At 46.2% G+C, this 18,745-nt stretch overlaps 1 protein-coding gene across 2 annotated transcripts; it reads right to left on the reverse strand.

Moving 5' to 3' along the window:
• Window positions 1–1,195: 1,195 nt before the first annotated feature.
• CLCN6 (chloride voltage-gated channel 6) lies at window positions 1,196–18,460 on the reverse strand. Of its 2 annotated transcripts, none has more exons than XM_048326129.1 (23): window positions 18,358–18,460; window positions 17,523–17,582; window positions 16,410–16,475; window positions 15,809–15,874; window positions 15,081–15,147; window positions 14,581–14,687; window positions 14,222–14,348; window positions 13,584–13,651; window positions 13,429–13,487; window positions 12,644–12,776; window positions 12,132–12,245; window positions 11,706–11,872; window positions 10,703–10,829; window positions 10,215–10,341; window positions 9,731–9,884; window positions 9,477–9,636; window positions 9,226–9,332; window positions 8,440–8,626; window positions 7,884–8,041; window positions 6,938–7,094; window positions 6,146–6,253; window positions 5,615–5,740; window positions 1,196–4,312 (listed from the first exon to the last, which is right to left on the reverse strand). In XM_048326129.1, exons 1-23 carry the CDS (start codon window positions 18,424–18,426, stop codon window positions 4,232–4,234), a joined length of 2,595 nt encoding a protein of 864 aa, XP_048182086.1. In that variant the 5' UTR covers window positions 18,427–18,460; the 3' UTR covers window positions 1,196–4,231. The 2 variants fall into 2 exon arrangements, with proteins under 2 accessions (XP_048182086.1, XP_048182087.1); XM_048326130.1 differs by lacking the exon at window positions 18,358–18,460 and adding an exon at window positions 17,795–18,187.
• Between the last annotated feature and the right edge of the window lie 285 nt (window positions 18,461–18,745).

The raw sequence follows: 18,745 nt of genomic DNA on the forward strand, positions 1-18,745 counted from the left end.
GTACCCCACCACCGCTGGAAAGCCCTTCAGCGCCCTGGACAAGAAGAGCAGCTTCACTCTCTCCCTACATCCCTGCACAGACAAAGCTCTGGGCAGACATCCTCTGTTCCTTCCAGTGCATGTTGCACGATGCACACCTAGGAATGCCCTTGCCTGTATGGGAATGTACATGCCTGTATGGGAATGCACATACACTGAAGAGGCAGCTTGTATCCTGCTAGCAAAGCAAAAATTTAAAAAATAGTAATAACCTCACTGAACACCACTAAATTTTTCTGCTAGAGCCCCAGTGTGCCGTTACAGGGACAGTGACACATGGTTGGATTCAATGAGTCTATAAACCTCTCCCATTCCCTCCTGCATTTATGATCAAAGGCAGAAGAGAGCTGAAGCAGAGTTGCCCAGTCCTTTCTCCTGATGACTCCTTCCTACCCTTGCTATGTATCCTTCCTATTCCTTGCTTAGTTAAGACCACTGTGGCACTTGTTTAGCTCCCCAAACCAGATTTTCCGCCATTCCCTCCCAAGAGATGGTTTTACCTATCTCAGGCTTTCCTTGGCATTACATACCCACCAAGGGAGTGCCAGAGGGCAGGAGCCAGACAAGTTGCTGGCTAACTCTGTGCTAGAGTGCCTCAGAGAGTTACTATGTGCATCCTGTACAACACAGCCCCTGATCCACAGACACAGAAAGGCAGTGAGCTTTTTGGGTCACATATTTCTACAGTGCACAAAGACTGTACTTACATGTTTGGCTTGTAGGCATGTGATGAAAGCTCAAAAAATGTGATAAATTCTTTTCTGTAAGGCAGACGGCAGGACAAAGTAGGAAAGATAGCCACAAACTGAATAAACATTAAAGATGAAATTAACATCTTTCACACCCTGGAGAAGCCAGCTATAAAACAAGAGGTGTCACATTGTACTCTAAACTTCCGTCATTAACTTACTGGGAGGAAGGTGAGTTCTCAGGTAAGAAAAGCAGCACAATGTGCACAATTTAGCTACCTATCAAACATGGCAATTCTCTCCTTTGAAACAGCTGTTGTGAGAGAATGTAGAACTACAGTGGTCACAACCTAAAGGATCACAGCCATTCCCCTCTGCCTAGTCTAAGAGCACCTTCTGCACAAACTGTTAGATCCAGACAGCTCATAAATAGCAACTACCCAACTACCTCAAATCATGCTCTTGGATGTTGCCATGTTCTACTAGTTTTATTTTCATAAAGGGCAAAAACAAAACAATACTAGAAACATCAAAAGGGCAAAAATAAAATACTACTAGAAACATCAAAAGGTCTTGAAAGTGCTGAAGGAGACACACAAACATTTTACTCTCAGACATGTTACAGTTACATGAATACTTCCCAAGTGCCATAGTTCAAACAAAAATATATTCGTACAAATTAAAAAAAAAATACAATTTATATACACACACCATGGAATTAGCTTACATCACTTCATAACAAAAAACAGTGCAAAAAAAAAAATGGAAAGGTGAGTTGCTACCATTGGAATGGCTCACAATAATTAATAATTCAAAATGGCATAATTAACACTGCACAGGAAACCATGAGGCAAGGAAGAAGGTTCCAGACTAACCCCCTAACCTTGCCATCAGAACTAATCCAGTTCTGGATTATTTTTCCCTTAGTGGTGCTCTGTTAAAATGTTACAGGCACCTAGGTTAGAGTGAGTCTCTTGGTAAATCACTAAGCAACTAGAGCCAGGGTAGAAGCAGTAAGTGTGCTTTAAGAAGGGAATTAAGTAACTAAAGTGTGAAAACAAGACTGATTCAACACAAGTACCTTGGCATCAGTCCTCATCAGAAGGGAAATGCTGCATCTTCAAATGTCAGGTGAACTTGTAATTCCTTTTCTGCAGTCTACAGAACAGTAACTGCATGCTGAGATTTCCCTTTAAAGCAGCTGACAGGGTCACCCACCATCCTCATTGAAAACTTCTTTACTGAAAGAATGGAAGGGTGTGTTCTCTAGCTGAAACACTTGAATAAGATGCCGAGGCAGAGCAGCCAGTGCTGCCAACAGGTTGAAAGCAAGGTGCCTTCTCATGGGGAAGCATCTGGTGCTCAGAAAAACCTTGATGAGATTCTCCAGCCGAACTTGTCTGGATTTCCCAACTCCAGCCTCAGCAGCAATGACAAAGACATCCTGCAGCAAAATATCCTGCTGTTTGTGTACAGAAATAAAACAGGACCAGCTCAAGGCAAACGACCTAAGGAGCCCTATTCATGTGCAGGAACAGAGGGAACCTTCCCTTCCATACACACTCAACATGAGCAGGAGGAAAAACATTTGTCATGGAGAGACACAGGACATTCTTGACAGGTGCTCTAACAGTACAGGATTGCCAATTCCACATTTGAGTGATCTGAAATCCCACAAAACCAGGATTCCTGTGATTTGTAACTACCCAGGAGCACAAATCCTTTGAATGAAAGGTAGCCTAACATAAGCATATTTCAAACTTAAGAGTCCAGCTTCAGGGAGTGCAAAAGGGTGCTGCAAGTTTCTTGGGATAGCTCAGAGCTCAGGGAGCACAGGCATTTTAGACATCACCTGCAGAGACTACCCAGACAGAACAAACATCCTTTCTCTACTTACAGGGAAAGAACTCGCCAATCAAGAGTAGTAGCTGATGCCAACTCCTATGTTTTAAGGAAATACAGCAAATCAACAAAGTCTGCCTTCCTTCTGCCCCAGCTCCCACCTAGCTAGCTCCTTATGGCAGACAACAGGTTAACTGGAGGGCTCAGAGGCTGTATAGAAGCTTTTCTGGAATACATTCCCCATGTAACTTGGCCCAGTCTCTTGGCTGAGAGAATGCTCTGTGCTTTATCAAGCCAATCAGTTCTGCAGTCCCTGAGGCACAGCACTGGCTTCCCACTGAGGGTTATCTGCACAGAGAACTCAGGAGGGCAGGTGCCTGCTGGAACAATACAGGTGCTGGCCAGGATGGTACCTGCTAAAGCACTGAACTGGCTGCAACTGGCTCCTAAGTGCTGATTTTACCCTCACAGATTGTTGCAGTTGCAAACATTATCCCAAGCATTTTTAGAGCACAGACAGCCCCACTTATCACCTGCAGCAGATCCTACCTAAGTTACCAGCACCAAGTATCCCTCCTTATGGCAGCCTGAAACTACAGCAGCTCCTCTCATGACACAGAGATAATTCAACCAAGTCCAAAGACCCTCAGTTCTATTTGCCTCCAGAAAGCACTGGAGGTTCCCTGGTCTCTGACTCCAGCTGGAAAGGTGCCCCAGGCTCTCACTGTTTGAGCAGTGCAAGGACAAAGTGCCTACAAATGCCAAGAAATGCAGGAATGTCAAAGTGGAGTGCCACCAAGCACCTTAGAAGAGTCTCTTACAGGGAGATAATAGCAACAGCTAACAGGAAAGAGATCTCCCTTCTCTGAGATGCTTTGCAAACATATTTATAAACATATATAAATATATTCATAAACCCAAACAGTAACTGAAATGTAACCATTTTGAACTCCAAATCTGCTGAGCTGCTCTCAAAAGTCATCTGCTGTCAAAAACATCACAGCAGAAACATTTCCTCATGGAAGAAGGAAAGAAATTAAGAACAAATGAAGACAGTGAAAAAACACAGGCAAAGGGGAACACTTGCAAAGAGCGGTATATTTCCAAAATGCTGGATTTTTTAATACTGCTTTTGCAAAAAACCATCCTCCAGAGCAGCTATTTGGTCTCTGCAAACTTCAGTATCTCCTCTAAGCTGTGACAGCAACCCCCTTCTCACAAAAATAAGGCAACAGTTGCAGAAACAAGGGAGGAAGAGGAAAAGGCAGTCATACAGGAGGAAGGGAAAGATGCTGCAGTTCTTTGCCCAGGACATAGTGGCAATGGTTCTTTTTTCCAACTCTTAAGAAAACCCCAAAACAAAACGGCAGAACACACAGTGTTAGGACAACATCTGATGGAAAGAGATAACTGGGGGACAGGGGAAGGAAACACCTGGATCAAGAGTTGTCAAACCAAGTGCCGGAGGCCAATCAACAGCTCTGGGCTCAGGCAGCTCCTCTAATTCTCTGGCTAGCAAGATGTTTTCCAGTTCCCCAGGCTTGATATGCATGTGAGAAGCCAAACGGCAAGTCTTGGGCCTTGTGGGGTCCAAGCAGAATGCGAGCGTGTGTGCAGGCTTGGAGGAGGGAGGAAGCCACACTGACAATGGGGCAGGGGCATCAAATGGTCTGATAGTGTTGTCTCAGTCTTGCCTGCAGGAATTCATGGGTCAGGTTGTGCCGAGTGATTATCCCAACAACCTTAAACAGGAAGAAAAGAGGAAGAAAAGATACAAGTCGGTATCAGAGATGAGCCACTAAGAGACATCCACAACAGAGTGGTCATTCTTTTCAACACCCCAAAAGGAGGAAACCTGAAAGCAGTTCTTGGCCAGTGCTGAGTTAGAGTGGATTCAAGTTCAAACAACATCCCTCCCTCTCCCAACACTTACTCTCCAGGCAAGAATGCTGATTTAACTACCCGAACAAACAGTTTAACCATTGCTGTGGTGGAACCAGCAGGACCCCCTGCCTAGGAAGAGAAATCCTTTCTGTGTCAGATGGCATAAGGATGTAACTAAATCCTTCGGGAAGTGAAAACTGCAATTAGAAATAACAAAGCTGTCTTTTATGGCTTCATTCAAGACATTTCTGGTATTCCACAGGGCATGACTTCAGATAGCTCCTATCAGATACATTCAAGGAAGCTCTATAGGCCAAAACAGAGAAATGGTCAAGACTAGCTAAGAGGTGACTGCACACTGGCAGGTGACAAAAGGGACTCTCTCCCAGCCTGCTGTCCACATTTCAGCTCATGAAACACCTCACTGATTTTACATACTGAAAGAGTTTAGAACTAGGCTGTTCTCTAGTACTGCAAGAGCATCTTGTACTAAAATGGAACAAGCCAACATCTCTTGTTTGCAACTCACAGGCTCTGCAGAGTAACTACGGGGAACCCCAAGGCAGAAAAAGCAGTGCTGCCTCACACAGACCCGGTCAGGCTTAAAGGAAACAGCTTCTCATTGTGGTTATAGGAAGTTGCTGACATCTACCGACAGTTCCTGAGCATTGTAGATGGCAAAGAGACAAGGACAGTGAGTCACGCACAAACCATTTAAACAGTCCTTTGCTTTGCTGCTCCTGTGAGTAGGAACAGAATACAATTCTGTTCCTACAGACAAACCTCTTGCCCCAACATATAGGAAATTTTGCTCTTGGCCTTGAATAAAGCTGTGAAAGGAAAGGTAAATTAGTGGCCTCTGATGAGCTCAAGGCCTCTCAATAGATACAAGAATGGGACAGTTCTACAGGCTGCACACCTGAAACAGGAGAGATGCACATCCTGCTCTTTGCAGGTAAAGGGGAAGCAGGCTGGGACACAAAAGATGGCAACAAAGTCACAGTAATCAACAAGCCTTCAGGGCCCTAAAAAGATCACATTCTGATCTCTGTAAAGCATTTCTGTTTGATGTTAGAAGAGATCCTAATTGTATCAAAGATGGAAAATGTTGCACAAACACTGTGGCCTCCTTGCTCAGCTAAGAAAAGACAAGGACTCACCTCTCCAACTGCATTTACAACTGGTAAATGCCTGAGTCCCATTGTCCTGAACAGGTTGAAGACTTGTGACACATGAGTATTTGGAGAGACAGTAAAGGGTGATGGGTTCATGTATGGGGTGACATCCTAAGAAAGAAAAACAATCATGTTATTTACAAGAGGCATTTTCACTGTCTCTAGGAATCACCAACCAGCAATTCTTACAAGTCCTCCATGGCACTGATGCCTGGACAGGGTATTTGACTGGGATCATCTTCTATTTCTGCACAAATATGACATTATTTTCATTTGGTTTGTTGGGAAGTTGAACTGGACAGGCAACACCTTATTCTAGAAGTAAAGCAACAATAGACATTGTTACCTCATAGCAGGGGATTTCCACATGCAGAGAAGGCCGAGTGTTTAAGGAGCACAGGATGCTGGTCACTGCACCAAAGGGTGTATTAAGCATGCTCTCAATGTTTTTTAAAGGCTTTGGACAATCGTGAATATGTATCAGGAGACACTGTCACACTGCAGTGCATATCTTACCACTATCATACGAGGGTTCAGCAGTGTGAGGTCCAGATCATGGATATCTGGATAGCGGGGATAATCCTCTGACATCTCTGCGTGGGACAGACGGGGCTGACTTGCACTCTGCAATTAAAACAAACCCCAGTGAACCCATGTGTCACCATTCCGGACAACACAGGGGCTGCAAGCAGCACAGGAAACCATGCCCTGCAATTGCTCCCCCAGATCTCCTTCTCCCACACCCACACATCCACCTTCTGCAGAGGTGCTGTTACCCAAACCTATGCAGGCCTTTAGCTGACACAGAATGGACCTGCTCCCCAACTTCTGACTAATCTACACTTGACATTGGAGGGCAGCAGGAAATCAGCCTTATAGGAGCTGGGCCTCAGATACTCTCACTGATCTCAGTGACACAGCTGACGTTGTTCTTGTGAGACCTCAACACACAGCAGTAGAACACACAGTATATACAGCTGGGTGCTCTATTTGCATTTAATATCTGCCCTCTATTCTCCAGTTCTGACAGGATGACATCGTTATGCAACGAACAGGTCTGCTGGATGACTTTGTAAACAGTGGCTGTCCTTTTCCTGGGGATACTTAAACAGAAATTCAACTTTCTTTACTCTAAGAGCTGCAAGGGAGAACTCACATTACCTGTCTGCAACTTTTAAAACACACATGCATTCCTTAAAGTGTAAAAATAGGTAAATTCTTTTTGACAGCCCATGAATATTGTTCCCAACCTCCTCAGCTGAGGAGGCAGGGATGTCTATGCTGCAATTCCTGAACCTGAAGACTCACCGACTGGCTCTCGGAGTAGCAAACCCCCCGGTCAAGAAGGGTGACCAGCTGTGAGCGCAAGATCAAGCCATGGAAGGTCAAGGGTCTGAAGCGTTCCTCCATGGTCCACTCCTCACTGGGAGACTGGTCAGGGTACAGGTTGGGGTAAGGAGTGTATCTGTGATGGATTTAACACCATGTGTTACAAGCTTCACATACCCCAACTCCCAAAAGAGCAGCTATTTCAGCTCTTTGCAACCTTCTCCTGAACATTTCAGGGGCTCTTGCTAGGGACAAGCAAGTCTTCACAAAACAAAATAGGAGAAAGGGGTCAAGAGCCATTATGTGGTCAGAGCAGCAGAATGGGACAGTCTCCTAACTCAATTTCAAATCACTTGCTATTAAAGCAATTTTCAGTGCCAAATTATTCAGATTCTAATAAATGCTAAAGCATCTGGCAAAATGTCAGGGTCAGGATGCCACTCATGAAAGTCACAATCACTAACTTAGAAAATGATTCACTAGACTGGCCTTCTGCTTGGAAGCAACAGCAACGCAAGCCTGGTGACTCAGGCCATTTACCAGAAAGGTGGGATCAGTATCGTGGCACCAGGTCATTACCTAGGAAAAGTGAGCTTTCCAGATCACTCATATTTTTGCAGACAAGAGGACATCGATTTCTGCAGAGATCTTCCCAGGTACTCCATCCTCTCCAGGAAATATATTTGTGTAGGTGTTTGAAGGAAATTTAAGAGGTTGGACATAATCCACTTGCCTGGGACTCGGTCACAGGTGTGAGCCAGAGCACTGGCTCCTGACACCTGACAAATCACTTCTAGAACATGGACACCAGCACTGTTTCTGCTGACATATGGAATGACAGAACCTGTATGAAGCATTCTCTATAACACATCTCAACACATGGAAAAACCCTGTTTCCCTATGTTTGTGCCTACCAGGATCTCACCTTCTCTCCAGCATTTGTTGCAGCAGATCCTCCTTTTCAGGAGGCTCCTCTGTGGCTATGTGCTCATCACACATGTTACGCAGCTCACTCGAAGGGTAGGATTTCATGGACTGGCTACGCTTGCGCTGCTCTCCAGCTCGGGTGAGGATGCTGGATTTCTGGATACAACGATTTTCAGATACTCACTAAGCAAGTCAACAGTTATCCAAGAGTGACTATGAAATACTTGATCATAGCTTTGTGCCACCACGTAACATGTTCATTAGCCACTGCTGCTGCAGGACTTCTAAGAATAGCCAATAGGACTGCAATATAATAACAAATCCAAACTTTTCCATGTCTATCCTAAAGATTACTTTGTCCTCTTAACTTTTGCCTCCAGGAATACAGCCCGCTCTGCATGGAATGAAATGGAGTTCTTAAAAATTTTGTATTGCAGTAGGTGCTTATCTCTGACCTGAATTCTGCCCAAAAGCCTAAATAACTAAAGCAAGGCCATTTCATATGCAAAACAAAGCTCTCTACTCTTCAACCTATCAAACGAGCAACTCTTTACCTTGAATTTGATGTTGTTACTTATTAGTTGATTGCCTTTCATGAACTCCCTCTCATTGCCCCGATTCTCTGTCACCACAGGGAAGGCATGATGGACAGTTGTGCGCAGGATGCTAACAAGGGACTGAATCCGGGTGTGCGGGTACACGTATGTCAAGTTGGGTTCCATGATGTCACTGGCTCGTAGTCTGAAGAAACAGAAATCCAAGATTGCTGCATGCGTGTCAGTGACAGAAGGCTGGCGATGAACAAACATGGAAACAAACCAGTCCCTAAACAAGATCCTGAAGGAGTCTGCTGCAGTTAAGTTCTGCTAGCTTCTTGCACCTGTGTGCTCACCTTCATTGTGGTATCAGCAGTGATGGCACAATTGATTTTTTTTTTTATAACAGAACATTGTATCAGTGATGCACTAGAGGAAAGGTAGAATGTTCCAACTTAAAATAAAGGAAGTTTTTAAACACTGCTGGGAAGAGACAACAGGTGGGAAGAAGATGACACTCCATAAGAAGCAAAGTCAGATGGAATGTTTCACAGAGTTCTTGATGAACCTCCCAAATCCATCCTGCAGATTTCCATCCATCCACCCCCTCAGAAAGGGCTTCAGCATCTCTTTCCTGCCGCAGGCCTGGTGCACAACTCCTTTCACAGCAGCCCTCACAGTTGCTCCTCAAAGCAACCAGGTTTGTTGGAGATGAAACACCATCCCCCCGCATTAAAGCATTTCTGAGCAAGAACCCCCACCACAAACTCTAACCCACAGCCTGGCTATGAGGAGCATCCTTACTTATCCATTTCCACCCCTGTTTCCCACTCCAGAAGAGGGACTCCTCGCAAGTTCACATGGATGTCATAGATGCCTTTGTTGAAAAAGTCTCCTGTCCACTTGGCTACCTGCATAGCAAACAGAAGGTCTACTGAGTTGTTGCTCCAAGTACAAGACTCCTTGGCTTATGACAGCCCTGGAGTAACAAAGATTCAGGGCCAGCACATGTTCAAGCAGTCTGCAGAAAGCCAGAGCTAAGGCCCTGCACTCACCATGAGAGTGATCATTATGGGGAGTCCATAGGTGATCTCATTGGTGGACTCAATGAGGATGACAGTCAGGCTGATGGTCATGCGGACCACTCCTCCCAGGAATGCTGCTGCCCCAATCAGAGCAAAGGTTCCTGAGTAGATGTGATCCAGGCCAATGTAACTAGAGCAAACCACAGAGCCTTCAGATTAGAAAAACCTGCCTGAGAGCTCATGGTGCACCTGCAGCACATCCCTCACACACACACTTGATGCACCTTTTGAGGAGGTTGGCGACAAGGCGTCCGAAGGCAGCCCCACAAAGCAGTGATGGTACAAACAGACCACTGGGCACAGAGATCCCATATGTCCAGCAGGAGAGTAAGAAATAGAGAAGGAAGAACAGGGACAGGGTGACTGGGCTGAAAGTACCTGTAACACAAGAAGAATCATGACTAAAGGGGCACAGATCTGTCCAAGATAGAGTATTGCACCATCCACCCCTCAGCTCACAGCAGGCTCATCTCCCAACAGCTACCAAATCTCCCAGTCCAAACATACATGCAGACAATGAGTAAGTGAAAAGAGAGGAAAAGCAGGCCTTCCCATCAAGGAGACTTTCACCAGTTGTACTAGCAGTCCTCCAGAGCCATGAAGGCCTGAAGAAGCTCCTAGCCTTGTGGTGCTTATGACAAGGCTGTTCCAGGTAAGATGAAGCTCTGAAGCTTAAGCATGGGATGAGGCAGTCTCCTAACTACTCACCATCCTGGTGGAAGAGCTGCAGGATAGCTGACTCCTGAGGGTTGAAGAAGAGTGTGGCCATGTCATTGTACGTTTCATTTGGGCAAAAAAAGGTTTTGATGCTTGAATTTACATCCTCTGATATATCCTAATGCAGGACACGAAAGACATAAAGGGTTAAATTTGACTGTCTCCTACATTAGCCTTTGGGCAGAATGGGAATAACACTTCTGTTACAGTTAGCCACCCTTTGGGAAGTTCAGACCAAACATCAGTAGCAGAGATAGGGCCTACAACATCAATGGGCTCCTTGACTCAGAGCCCGAGTTGCTTTGTACAAAAGCACAATGTAGCTTTCATTATTAACCCAAGCTCCTGCAACCCTCCACAGGCTCTCACTGCAGTTCTGTTATGTACTGCACACTGTCAAAAGCTCATTACATGCCTGTGCTACTCTGCAGGGTGAACAATGTGACAGAGAATATAATCTTCACATAAGAATCCCTCACCTGCAGGCTCAGGGTGTCATTGCCACTGTGCCTGCTGGAAGACATCTGCCGGCATTCCCCCAGAACCATGGAGGCTAAAAAGACCACGACGGTGGTGGTTAATGACACAAGCAAGCTCTCCAAGACTCTGAAAGACACAACAGAAACCATACACTGATGCCACACTCAGCAATGTAACCTAGTCCCAGCTCTGCACATGACTTTGATAAGGCTGCGAGAAGCAGCAGTCACCATAGCTTAGCATCAGAACAAGGGATGCTGCAAATCAAGTTGAATTATGACTTGGTTCCCAGGGATTGCCTTAGCTCCCCTTTTTAATTGCTTGCCCCAAAAAGAAGCTACTTCTGGCCAGAGAACACATAGCAGTCACACATGAAAAGCCCCAGGGTTCAGTAAGGAGGCTGTTCACATGGAAGCAATGTTCTGTACATCCTTACAGGGAAAAAGGGTAGATAGGACTGGGCAGGGTGATGTACAGTCTCTCAATCTCTTTTCTAACTGCTGAAATACACTTCTTTTGCTTTTTAAACCTGGGTTTTGTGTTTAGGAGCTGTCTAGAGCAAACAAACAGCTACTTTCAGAATAACACAGCAGTTCCCTCCCTAAATAGCACAGATATTGTGGATTTAATAAACCAACACAAATTAAAAAAAAAAAAAAGCGAGATCAGCTATTCCTTCCACATCAGTTTGGACAAGGACACAAAAAAATCCTGCATGGAGACAAAGCTCGGGTTTGTTCAGCCTTTATGATAAAGAGCTCCCTTCACTGCCCTTACAAGAGGGATTACAATTTTCTCTGTCTCTCTGAGTCATCAAGAAATTACAGGGACTGTAACATTTGGTTTCTGGTGTTCACTTTTTAGTTCTGTGGAGGCTTCATTTTGCGATTTTTTAAATACCCAGTCTGGGATTTCCTCCAGTCCTGCTCACTGGGTCTTCTAGGCTGATGCTTTTGCTTTGGGAGCAGAGATCCCTGCACAAACTCAAGAGAGCACATATACCTGACCAGCTTTGGCTTGGGATGCACATTGCGCATGCGGTACTTGGCAAGTCTCTTGTTCAGGCAGTTAAAGGTGGCTCCAAGAAGGCCTCCTACAATCCCCATCAGAATGAAGAAGCCCAAGTCCACAGCTGTCCAGAGGTGGCATTTCTTATCAGATTCAGAGCACTGTACAGAAAAGTGTAAAAAAAAAGCATTACAGTAGTTGCTGCAATTTCCTACCAACACTTCTGTCTCCACAGCTGGAGATTTAGAGCAGCTAAGACCAAAGAGGAACAATTCTGTCAGAGGATATCAGTGTATTGCAGCTAAGTACCAAGTGCCTTCCACTGAAATACAAGCACGTCAAAAGAAACCTCCAAACTAACAGACAGAAACACAGGACTAACAAGAGATTGGAGAGTGCGGAAATAACAATAAATCTTACCTTAAACTCCCCAAAGTTCAGTAGCCCAGGGAGCTGGAAAGACCCCCAGCTTCCAAACTGAATCCCAGAGCGGAAAAAATTTAGGGTGAAGGTGGCAGCCATGGAACAGAAAAGCTGTGGAAGTAGGACAAAAAAAAAAAAAAAGGAGGGGAAGCAAAGGTTCCCAAAATTAAGATTGGCACAGTCAGTTCTTCCTTGAGACTTATGCCTGGGAAAAGGAACTGACTGGGGAAGGGATCAGACTGCAGAGAGCCCAAGCACAAAAGCCCTCTCTCCCAGGTACACTAAATCTGCTGCCTAAAGCTGTCCCACAGCTCCAGATAATACCAGGCTCATCTCTGCCCTTGATCTCTAGTAGTTCTGGAGAACTGATAGAGCAGGCAACCTCCCTCCTGCCAAGAGAGCTCAGGAAAAGATACGATAATCTGAACACCCTCAATGGACAAGCTCTCCCAAGGGGAGCCCTCGTCTCAAGGAAGAAACACACATGAAGAGTCAGAGTCATCACTCACCACTTTCCATGTAAGTCCCTGGTTCCAGAAGGAGGAACCTTCTTCCAAACTAAAAAGAGTGCCTCCAATTGGGGCTCCAAAGGCAGCTGCAACCCCTGCAGCTGCTCCGGCAGATACAAAATCCCTTTTATCCCTGAAATGAAGAGAAAAACAATCTCAGTTTAGCAAATTAGAGCTCTGGAGATGCTTAGGTTCTGAAAAGTAAGAGATCATCCCCATGTATGGATATATTCCAGGGATTCAGGAGTGAGAGCTGGGCGCAAAGCTGGCCATGGCAGACACCACCATTTGTTCATTAAGCTGCAGCATTGTGCTCTTTCTGTAGGGCACGAACACAGATCAAAATTCTGGTAGCCCACAACTGCCCAGTGTGTGAGGAACCATCCCAAACCACGGACTCCAACATCACTTGAAAGAATTACAGAGAGGAAAAGGCAAGAATTTGTTCACATTCAGGTGACCTAGCCTTCTCTGTAGTATATCCTAATCATAACGGGTGAGTAACTGAGCTTGTTCCCAACAATGAAGCCATTCAACCATCCACATTAAAGGTTTGAATGGGTAGAGATCTGCTGAGCAGCACAAGAGAACATCTATGAACATGGAGACCAGAGGAGCTTGGAAGAGTGACATCCTGGTGTTGTCTTGCTGCAGAATGAAACTGCAGGACTCTAGAAAGAAACTGATAGAACAACTGACTGGTGCACCCCAGCCCACCACCATTCTTGCAAGGAAGTCTGCTCACTCATCCTCCTCTCCCCTCCTTCACATCCTGGGTACAGTACCTGTCACTGCGGAAATAGGGAAAGTTAAATTGGATCTTCCTCAAAGAGATGCTCTGGAACTACAAACAAAGTAAAGATTTAGAAACATAGGAGATAGAAACTTACTCTTACAAAACAGTGCCATGACCAGGACAGTGACTCAGGCCAGCACTAACCTGTGGCAAGCCCGCACCCACGACAGCACCGCTGTGAATCATTGGACCCTCTTTCCCAACAAAAAGACCTGGAAAAACAGGGCTCATGAGGCAACACACTTTCCCCACTGCCACCCTCCCTTGCTGACAATGCCAGAAGAGATCAGCTCACCACTCCCATGCCATGGCACAGCTCTCTGTGCCAAGCCTGTAGCTCCTCACAGGGAGGTGCCAACACCCTCCTCCCTCAACAACCCCAAATGTTTGTGAAGACTTGCACAGATTTTGCACTCCAAGTGGGTGGAATAATTGAAAAACAACTGTTACAAGGACTCTGAACTCTCCAGGTTATTCTGCCCTGCTGCCTTCCGGCTCCTGACAATGTGTCCTGGAACATTCTCAGGTCTCTCTCTTGTGCCACAAAGAGTCACATCTGACTAGTCCACTCAGAAAACCACCTTTTTCCCTGATAGCCCTGATCCTTCTGTTTATTCTCTACTCTATAAATGCACTCAAGGCTCATGACTCTGCTCCAAGCCACCAAAATTATTCTACTGGAAAGACAGGGCCTTCTGTGCCCTATGTAAGCAGAGACAGCATTTTTTCCCCTTCAGTGACTCCTTCCCCCAGAAAGATCAACACGCCAGAGCCCTCCTTACCTCCTGCCACACTGAAGAGCACTCCCATAGCTTTGCACACCACTGTCCGCAGTCGCACAACGCCTGGAACCTTCACCCCATTGAGGTAGCACTTAATTTCAGGAATTCCTGACCCAGCTGCTACAGGCTGCAGAAAAGCAACACTGACACTATGGTGCACTAATTTCATACCTGACCAACAACATCTCATCAGAAAGCAAGGGACCAAGAGACCCTGCTTAGCTAAATCAAACAGCACTGTGAAGCTAGTATGATGGTTTTGGGGCAGAAAGTGCTTCTAGCAAGGGTATTTCATATCAAGGACCTGTGTGAGAGGAAAGGAAGGTTGTGTAAGAAGCAGCAATGGACCAAAGTCTTACTTGGATCAGGACCAGAAGACTGGCAAGAAAAACAAAGGTGAGGTTGAACCCCAGCAGCTCCAGCAAGGACAGCGCAAGGCAGCCTTTCTCAGTGCATTCTTCCACCGCTGTAGGGATGGTCAAGGAAAACAACGTTCCCCACACCAAGACACAATCACTTGGTAATACCTGGGCCTCTGACTGGCATCAAGAGCCAAGCCTGTGCTTCCTAATCCAGCCAGAGCACCTAACAACTGTCAGGAAGCCAGACTTCCTTTTCAAAGCTCAACACTGAATTATGAGGAAGGGAAACCACTAAATTTTCAGTCTCTGCTTATGTACCTGATACTGGAAACATTTCTTGGTTTCAAGGGCTGAATCACATAAGCAAGTTGAAAACTCGCTTAATCATGAACAATATGACCAAAGGCAGAAGTGTGAGAGTCAGCTGCTCTTAGCAAAACATGGGAACAGAATGGAAAAGGTCACTTGAGTCTAACAAGGCCCAAGGTAAAAGATACAGCTTTGTACCACCCGAAACTTGAGCTGGGTAAAGAGCCGCACAAAGAAATCCACAAAGAGGCCCACCTGGGAAAAAGAAGACAGAATTGCCATCAGGAATTACTACATATAAATAATAAAGACCACCCTCTAGTTAGTCCTACCAGAAATATGTACACAGGGGAGAACAGAAGATGAAGAAGACATCTTCATTTGCTTATTCAGAGCAAAGCAGCTTTGGAAACGCTGATTTCTTCCCTCTCTCTCCCCAGGACAGATCCATCCTAGAATTATTCCTGAAGAGATGCATTTCTGCATCTGATCAGTACCCATTAAAGTACTACTCTGGAGGCATTTTTAACACCCTCAACATACTTAAGGGTACCAGAAGAAAACTGGTGTTTAATTGAGGCATAGTCAGCTCAGCTAATTTTCACAGTTCAGCCATAAACTGGCATCTTTTCTTATTAAGTCTTTGCTTTGGACAAGTTTTCCTGCATGCAAAACTAAAATATTTGCCAGACTACCTTACAAAGAAAACACAGTAAATTCTGAAAGAAAAAAAAGGCTCCCTGAAAAACAGTCTATAACAACACGCTGTAATTCCCAAAAGACAACTCCAGCTACTAAGCTCTCATCATCTTGAAAGAGAATGTTTCCTCTTCTTTACTCCTTAGCCATTGACTTCTAGATTATTCCTGCTTAGTCTCCTGAATTTTCCTCATTCCCCAAACAGCATGACCCTTACCAGTCCTGTGCAGACTCCAATAGCAAAAACCAGCATCCACTTCACTGCTTCATATTTCTGGGCTTTCTGTTTAGAAAGAGGATTAAAAAAAAAAAAAAAAAGTAAAATAAAAGCAACACAGAAACAGGGATTTTCTGGAAGGTGGCTTTAGGCTCCACAGCTCAATTACAGCCAGAGGGATAAATCAACAGAAGGTGGTGACAACAGCAAACTGAAAATAGGAAACTGAAAGACTGAGCATCTTGCTCACTATAAACCTGAGGATCACAGGAGATGCTGGGAGCTATAATCTCGACTTTTTTTTTTTTTTTTTTTTTTTTTTTTGTAATAGAGAAACCAGGAGAACACACAGAACTTCTGTCATAAAGAAGAAAAAACCCATAAAGCTTCCTGCAGTGGAACATATTTAGAATCACAGAATTAGAATCTGGGTTGGAAGGGACCTTAAAGCTCATCTCATTCCACCCCCCTGCCATGGACAGGAACATCTTCTCCTTCCAGGCTGGTCAAAGCCACATCCAAAAAGGCTTTGAACACTTTCAATCCACAGTTTTTCTGGACAATTTCCACCATTTTAGCTAATGAACGAACAAGGTCCTACCTTGTTGTCCATGCTCTCCAAAATTTCCAAGTATGGGTCATTGATACAGCGATCATAATCCAAGCTCTGAAATGCCAAAAGGTCAATTTAGGAGAATCAGCCGCAACAGGTTGTGAAAAAAAATTATGTCTAGAAGACCTTGTTGAAGACTACAGAAGTCATTACTACCCCCCAGTAAATTTTGCAAACAACAGTAGGAGAAAATACTCCTGGAAACAACTTAATTTAAACATTTCCATCAGTCAGACCCTGAAAATCACAAAGTGAAAGAACGGAACAATTTCACTGCCCAGCTGAGAGAAACAGTGAAACAAACAGAAGCACAACCGATTTTTATACATCTTTAAAATACTGAAGTCACACTGTACAGTTTTAGACTTCTTTAAGTGTCTCCACTTGGACAGTGCAGGGGATATCACTGGATCTTTATATTCACCCTCTCACTACAACAGGAACACTAGCTAGGAACTCCTCTCCAGACGAACAGCATCAATTCTTCAGTATATCACAGTAGGGAGTTAACAGCAATAGCTTCCCAGTCACACTCACAAAACTCCACTAGTTCTATCCACATCTTCACCTTTTCAAGCCAAGCAGTAACAGGCTGGGCTGGTGACACCCATACTGACAGCAACTGCTCCAAATACTTCAGGGCCACCATATTGAGATGCAAAAAGCAAAAATCTCCTGTAAGCAGGAGAATCTGATATATGGGAAGATCTGCTGTGAGCCAGCATGACAACAGACAGCAGAAAGGCAACTGTGACCAAGTAGCTACAGATGATTTCTACAGTCACCAGGAAACAAGGCTACCAGAGCCTGTAAATCTCACACTGAAGAAGTGGAAAAATGCACCAAACTCTGAAAATGAATTTTCTCAACAAGAGTCTGACTTGAGAACAGATATTCAACCTACTAACATGGCTTTATCCCAGAAACATACAAAGATGAGGAACAGTTCTTTGCAAGCACAGCAACTCTTGCTATTTCTGCTGATGCCAAGGCAACCCAATGATGCATTTTGAGTATCAATCTGTTACAAACTCAAACAGATCAAAACCTCTCTGCAGTTCTTTTCACATTAATATCAGAAGCTATTAGTTAATTCCCCACCTCATAGTCTTTGCGTGGAAGGATCTCATCCTCCTCTTCATGAGTTTCTCCTAGGATCGTCTGCAAAACAAACAAATGCAGGAAAGGAAAACCATGAAGGGAACGAATGCATCTGCAGCTGTTCATGAACACTGCTAGCAAACCCAAAATAACATAAGTCCTATACCATTGTGGCTTATAAATTGAGAGTGTGGGTTATCAGATCACCACTTACTTTGGGGTAATGCTACAGGGTCTGACCTTACAGCTTGTCCCTCAGCCAGAACACACACCTTCTATATAGGAGCTCCCGACAGCAAAGTCCTAACCCACAACCCGTTTCCATCACAGCAACGGGTTACAGGGGAGCACAGGACAACAATTTTGAAGAGAGCACTCGGCAGTGCTGGAGTTAAAGAGAGCCCCTGCCAGCACCACTCCCCCTTACAGCTGCGAGGGGCAGCGGCTTCAGGGGCTAGGGTGCGAGGCCCAGACAAAGAATGCGGGCCGCGGTAGGGACAGCGCGGGGCTCCGGCACTGGCAGTGAAGTGCCAGGCCCAGCAGCAAAAACGAGCAGAAACGGGCTATGGCGCCGGGACGAGCATCGGATGAGAGGCTGGGCCAGGAGCCGCTGGCTGAAAACACCGTCCGTGAGGTGCCGACACCGGGCCCTGAGGCGCCGGGCCCAGCGCTACAGCACCGCTCACCGCCCGCCTCAGCCGCCCGCCCTTAGGCGTTCCCCAGAGGCGGGTGGGGCCAGGCCGAGACCCGGGGTGAAGGGGCTCTGCCAACACGCACGAGTCTGGGGGGGACGGGGATCGGGGGCGGCTAGGGGAGCGCGGGGCGGCGGCCGTACCAGCTCCTCCGGGGTGCGGCTCTCCCGGTCGCCGCAGCAGCAGCACAACCCGGCCCCGCACCTCGCCATCTTCCGCCACCGGCCCCGCCCCGCCCCGCCCGCCGCGCGTCACCCCCCGCGCCGGCCCCGCCCTGCATAGCCACGCCCCCACAGCACAGTCCCGCCCCCGTGGCTCGGACTGGCCACGCCCCCGCTCCCGCCCGCGAAGCCCCCGCGGCCCCGATTGGCCTCGCCTGCACATGGCCACGCTCCCGTAACAGGCCCGACCGCGCCCCCGCCCTGCCGCGCCCCCGTCCCTCTCCCGGCAGCGTTTCCGCAGCCCCGCCTGGCTCCGCCCTGGCCCCGCTCCCGCAGCCCCGCCGGTCCCGCCTCGTCGGCCCGCTCTAGC

This window comes from Corvus hawaiiensis, chromosome 22 (assembly GCF_020740725.1).
Source record: "Corvus hawaiiensis isolate bCorHaw1 chromosome 22, bCorHaw1.pri.cur, whole genome shotgun sequence".
Lineage (NCBI taxonomy): Eukaryota > Metazoa > Chordata > Aves > Passeriformes > Corvidae > Corvus > Corvus hawaiiensis.